The 6,487-nt window shown below is 44.2% G+C and overlaps 1 protein-coding gene across 1 annotated transcript; it reads right to left on the bottom strand.

The window, feature by feature from the left end:
• Nucleotides 1–738: 738 nt before the first annotated feature.
• LOC139667477 (uncharacterized) lies at nt 739–5,611 on the bottom strand. The gene is made up of 10 exons (XM_071546947.1): nt 5,415–5,611; nt 4,993–5,086; nt 4,597–4,707; nt 3,774–4,377; nt 3,078–3,252; nt 2,679–2,902; nt 2,414–2,485; nt 1,921–2,084; nt 1,576–1,824; nt 739–1,441 (listed from the first exon to the last, which is right to left on the bottom strand). Exons 1-10 carry the CDS (start codon nt 5,531–5,533, stop codon nt 779–781), a joined length of 2,475 nt encoding a protein of 824 aa, XP_071403048.1. The 5' UTR covers nt 5,534–5,611; the 3' UTR covers nt 739–778.
• Nucleotides 5,612–6,487: the final 876 nt, after the last annotated feature.

The raw sequence follows: 6,487 nt of genomic DNA, 5'->3' as shown, positions 1-6,487 counted from the left end.
AAAAATCCCACTTCAAAAATCAGTCTTCCAAAATCAGCCTTCCAAAATCAGCCTTCCAAATCCAGCCTTCTAACTTCCAAATTCAGCCTTCCAACATCAGCCTTCCAAATTCAGCCTTCTAAATTCACAACAAAGACATTTCCTGAAAGCTTGTGACCTCGGGAACAACATATGTCAAAATCACAGCCCTGGGACAAACACGTCAAAATTTGTGGGGTTTGGAAGGCAATTCCAACTTCCAAATTCAGACTGCTTCATTTTGGAAGCGGGGACAGCAATGTCCTACAAGAAAGACGAAGACATTTCCCGAAAGGTCGTGGCCTGGGGAACAACATATGTCAAAATCACAGCCCTGGGACAAACACGTCAAAATTTGTAGGGTTTGGAAGGCACTTCCAACTTCAAGCATCTCTACTGACACAATAACAACACAAGTAATGGAGGTTCAAAAAATATATTTTTTTATTATCTACTTAAACAGTTGAACTGTTTGAGATCAAAGCTTTTTTTTTTAAGTTAACAAAAAAATAAAAATAAAAATAATAATAATAATAATAAAAACTTAAAACAACACTTGGAAAAAAGTCCTTGTGCGAAATAATAACATTTTTTTTTTAGTTGAACACTCTGAAAAAACAAACAATTTAAAACAACCCTGGACAAACAGTCCACACCAGAGAGTAAAATGTTGTTGTTGTTTTTTTGAGTTAAAAACTCTTTTTTTTTTTTTTTTTTACATTAAACTACAATAAACAAACAACAAACTTACAACACGTACTCACAGCCTTTCCAGGGCAACAACAAGTTTCCTGCACCCCTTTGCCTTTTTGTCCTTTGGGCTAGGCTTTTTGGCTGCAGATTCAGCTGCAGATTCAGCCTCACTTGAGCTGAGGCTGAGGTTCAGGGGCTCACCTGCCTCACTGCTCGTGTCTATCCACAGTCTGGGTGAGGAGCCTGGGGAGCTGGGTATGGATGGGGTGGGTTGTGGGGTTTGTTGGGGGCTTGGGGTTCTGGCCATGCCAGACACAAAAGAAATCACCCCCTCATCGCGGGAGAGGGTGGGCACCTCCCCGTTGTCCTCCTCCCCTTTGTCCTCCTCCCCCTCGCCCTCCGGCTGCCCAGCAGGTTCAGATGTGTCCTCTTCAAACAGCCGCCTTTTAGACCTCTTTGGAGGCACTACCTCCTCCTCACTCGATGATGCCTCCAGGAAGGGCGGGGATTCAGGGTCGGGGTTGGTGACGGATGTCGGCTGTCCGGGCTCCCCCGAACTGCTCTCCTCGTCCTCCTTGGAGTCTGCCAACGCCTTCATCCGGAGCCCCCTGACCCCGAAGGCTTCAGCCAAGTCTTGTACAGGGCAGTAAAATTTTTCTGCCGTGCCAACGTCATGGCACATGGCCGTCGCCACTTTTGCCCGTTCGTCCTGGTTGAGGTGCTTCTTGGCCTTGGAAGAGGAAAAAGCAGACATTTCCTGTGTTAAACTTCTGACAAATCTATGTGTAAGGTAAGTACACTTTCCCATCACACCTGATGGTGGAGAGTGCCATGCAAGGTGCCAACCTACTACGTGGTACTTACCTGACTGCTGACACTGGAGCGGATCCTGTTAAAGGTAATGGCCCCTGCCAGGCCTGCATCGTTCCAGGCCATTTGGAGGAGGGAACCGGGCTTGGTCAGCTGTTTCCCATCCCGTCTGTGGAACAGGAAGGGCGTCTTGCTGCACACAGCATCGGAGATGTTGGCCAGCCGCGACAGCCACTCATGCTCCACCTTGTACAATGGAATGAGTGCGTGGCCAAAACTTCTTTGTGTTTTGTGCTCTGCGACCTGCAAGACACACACAAAATAAACAGATGGTAGTCAAACACGTACACCTTTTGGAGAAACTTAGCATGAAAAACTATCATCTGACATGTAACTTACCCAAACTATGTACTTTTCCCCCTCATTATCTGCCTCCAGGACCTCTAGTTTTGTCATGCAGGCGAAAACAACCGGCCGGTGTCCAGTCAGGACCGCCAGGTACCCCAACAGGTAGCCCCCAACCAGCTCGAGGGCCCCCCATTTGCTCTTTCTTTCCAGTTGTTCTGGAAAAAAACAAAAAAAAACACGTTATTTGTCTTTGTTCACGTGATAATTTCCTCACTGGGTCAGCAACCAAAGAAGGGGCCCCCTCTCTCTGTGGTCCTTATGAAGATTTCTTCCCTTTTTCCCTGGTATCTTTTTTCCTTGCCTGCCGTAAGGGTTGAAGTCAGGGAGTATCATCCTGTTTGTTTTAAACTGTGAGCATGTAAAGCTCTTTGAGACTGTAAACAGGGGTTTGGGGCTCTAAACCTTGTACCTGAACTTGAATTTAACTAGATAGAAACTCAACCAAGGCAAACCAAAGGAGAATATATGTTTGTGGCTTACTTACTGAGCAATTGAGGAATTCTCAGCTTTGCCGCTGTGAGAAATTTGCTCTCTGTGTTGGCACTCAGCAGGCTCTCTGTAAATACAAAATGACAAACATCGGGTGGCCATTAGCAGACAGATTTTTATTTTTAGAATAAAACAAACAGAAAAGAGAGGAAGTGGCTTCCTGTCTGCGAGTAGGGTTCAGGAAAACATGGGACAAATGTAGTTTAAGTAGGCACACCCTTCAAAAACGTACAATTACTACAGAGATGAATAACACTTACTGCTCTTCTGGCGCTTGACAGTCTGGCGGTACGGCACCACCTCCCTCATGATGTCTGACTGCACCTTCTTCAAGCAATGCTGCAGCTGGCTGAGCTGGGCAGTGGTTAATTTACTTGTGTTTTTGTGGAACACCTCAATGTGGCTTAGGAAAGCCTTTACGTTAAGCAAGATATTTTTTATTGAGGTGACCTTGTAATTGTCCTCTTTAAGTTGCGTCGGCCACCTGCCAAAAGAACAGAACAGTTAAAAGACCTCAAACATTACTTAGCATTAGCATCAACACGCATGAGCCACGCTCCAACCTGGGCCGCTGCAACAAGCATTGAGCCTAAATAGTACACGCACTACCATTTGAACCACCGGGGTGCTCCAAAGTATCATTACTTATCCTTACTTACTTTTGTAACTTTTCCAAGTTGTATAGGAATCGGAGCCCCCTCCCGCGCTTCGCTCCTCGCTGCATATAGCAGCAAAACCGCTGCGCATGGTTCCTCCTGTTCCGAGCGTTTTCTTTATCTTTCCTGCCCGTTCTGCACCCCAGGGCCGCCCGCTGAAACTGTAACAGGATGTTTCCTGTAAAAAAAACATGTTCAAGTTAAGGTGGATACCAAAATCCCTGTATTGCAGTCTTAGGGGGGGCTTTCCAAGGCCACACTTTAATACTTTATGATTTATTGAAGAATCTGATCACTTCCAAATTCAGCCTTCTCACTTCCAATTTCAGCCTGCCTTCATTTTGGAAGCGAGGCAAAATGGCGGTAAAAAATGTCACAGAAAAAAAACAGACATTTCCTGAAAGGTCGTGACCTCGGGAACAACATGTGTCAAAATCACAGCCCTGGGACATCCACATCAAAATCTACAGGGTTTGGACCGCACTTCCAAATTCGGCCTTCTCACTTCCAATTTCAGACTGCCTTCCTTTTGGAAGTGAGGCAAAATGGCAGTAAAAAAAATATCACAGAACAATAACAACGACATTTCCTGAAAGGTTGTGACATCGGGTACTAGATGTGTCAAAATCACAGCTCTGGGACATACACGTCAAAGACAATAAGAAAAACAGGGCAAGACTCCCCTGCAGGACCACTTACCAATCAGGCTTCTCTTCAGCTGGGGTGTTCGCTGAGTCTGTTTGCCTTTTTTGGTTGGCGTCTGTTCAACAGTGGTGCCTGTAGTGACGCTGCTGGAGGCACCAGCCTTTCTTTGATTGAAGAGTTGCATTGCAACTGTGTCCTGAAGCTGTTTCAGGGATGTCTCCAGCAGCGCCACTCTTGCGGTAAGGGAAATGCAACCTTGGCATGACGTGATGCTGCTCTGGCCACTGGCAGATGGTGGGGAACAGGAGCTTGGAGAGGGCTGGGGGACTGAGGTTGTTCGGAGGGGCAGCAGGGAGGGATGGGTTGAGCTCTCTTGGGGGCTCTGCTGGGAGGAAGGGGATGATGGGGAGGGAGGTGGGAGGCTGCGTGAGGTAGAGGACTTGGGGGTGGAGCACGCTTGGGGGGCCGACAGGGAGACAAGGGATGATGAGGAGGGAGGTGGGGGACAGGAACCTAATGGCCCGGGTTCCTCGTCACAGTCCTCTAGAACGATAAAAAACGGCTCGCTCTCGGAGTCCTCCAGGACCACACAGTCATCCTCCTGAGCGGGGCCAGCCTCCTCCTCCTCCTCCTCCTCCTCCTCCTTCTTGTTAAGTCGCTAACAAGCAGACAAGCAAAGCAGACAACATTAAATACAAAAAATCATACATACATCCAGACAAGAGAAAAGTTAAAATGAAAGCTGCAAGCAGCGATGCACAGGCCCTAGCACCTCACGGGCATTGGAGGGAGCGGTTGCACGAAGGAATTGTGCTCGGGCCCTAATCAGTGATTATTGCAGAATTCAGCAAAAACACCATTATAAATCACCACTGACCAGCAAATCCAGCCTGGACATCAGCGGGACGCTGGGGTTTGTGGCCCTCAGCTCCCGGAGCTTCTGCACACAAAGCGTCTGCTTGGCCCCGAACATCAACTCGTCCACTTCCTGCAAGATATTTGAATGAAGAAAAATATTCAATCACTTACAATGCAAAGATAAACACAATTCAGAGAACACAGTTGAAAGAGAACTACTTTATTTACTCTATTTTATTTTTTCATTTTTTTATTATTCCTATTTTACTGTCTTATATTTTTATGTCGCTACATAGATGTAATAAGAAGATGTTTTCTTGATATTAACTACATTTCCATTCTGCGCTACTGTGTCATATGGATTTCTCCTATTGGGATCAATAAAGCTTACATCTTATCTTAAATGGTTACTCACATGTGGAGCACAACTGTGCACATCGGTGAGGTGCTTGTCAAGCCGGGAAAATGCTGCCCTGTCACAGATGCTGCAGGACAACTTTCCCGAAATCCTGTAAAAACATCAACGGCATCAGAATCAGAATCAGAATCAGAAATACTTTACTGATCCCCGAGGGGAAATTGAGTTACATTGCAGCTGCTCACATTGTAGAAGTGAATATATATAAGCGTAGAGAAATTATAAGAAATTATAAGAAAAATAGAAATACGAAAGTAAGAAATATGTAAAATATGTGCATTATACTACAATATATAACAATGAGAATAAATATACTAATAATAATAATATAGAAATAAGAGAAATAAGAATTCTGTACATTTATAAGGGCCTTGGCTGGGGCTGTATTCGAATTTATTGCATTTGAAATTATGACTCACCGCCCATTTGCCCAGCACAACAGCAGCACCTTCTCCTCCTCGTTATTGATCTTCTCAACCTGAGTAAGGTGCTGCCGTAGGCGGCTGAAATAGTTGCCACAAAGTGGGCACTCCCGCATGTTGGCATTCTTCGCCTTGGATGACTGAAAAAGGACAAATAAGAAAAAAAAAATGAAAATTCAACATCCAAAAGGATTACAAATGCTACTCATTATGTAGTGAAAACAGGTATCTCAAATCTGACGACAGATTACCGTCTGTATGAGCCTAGAGTATATGAGACAATTTTTCTCAACCTGTAGACTGCACATTTTATGATTTATTTAAGAATTTTTTCACATTTGTGAACTCAGACCGGCCTAACACCTTCCTGAAGTTGGAAGCAGGGCAAGAAATTAATACGTTAAAAAATATTACTTTACTATTATTTATACATATAAATTCACTAATCTGCAATACCTAGGGTAGTTACAACAGTTAAATAGCCCATTTCAATGGTTTAAAACATACATTTTGGGGAAACATTGTTTTTAAAAAAAGGTGTGCAATTTTTGAATGGAGTTTGGTGTGAGCGCATTTATAGTTTATAAATTACCGGTTAATAACTGTCCTAAAACCCAACAAAAGTGGGGGAAAAACTACGCCGAATTGTTCTGCATATGTTTACGATTATTGTGCATTTCAAAGAATCCCTCTGCCTCATCTAGATCCTAAGAAATTAATGATTACATTTTGCGGATACTTAGGCACAATTTCGCCGGCGAAATCGGAAGTTGTAATCGGTCTAAAAAGCATGTTATTTGATCAAACAGCTTGTTATTTGATCAGTTGGGTTAGCGTCAGAAGTACTATGACCCAAACCCCGTTGTAGAAAACCCCCAGAGTAGGCCTAATTAATCAATAATTACAGTTTAATAAACAGGAGCACTCACCATGCTTCGTGACTCTGCCATTATTCCAGCATACAAAATGGCCTCCACAATTGAAAATAGCGACTCGCACTTCCTGGTTACCTGACCCAGAATATGCCTAATTAAAAAAACAATTAACTCACTATATGAGACCATTTGTCT

Source organism: Centroberyx affinis, unplaced genomic scaffold (genome assembly GCF_046629955.1).
Source record: "Centroberyx affinis isolate AG114_WGS23_722 - 3 ecotype Tasmania unplaced genomic scaffold, CSIRO-AGI_Caff_v1 ptg005551l_1, whole genome shotgun sequence".
Classification (NCBI taxonomy): Eukaryota; Metazoa; Chordata; class Actinopteri; order Beryciformes; family Berycidae; genus Centroberyx; species Centroberyx affinis.
This window is presented reverse-complemented; position numbering and strand designations above follow the sequence as displayed.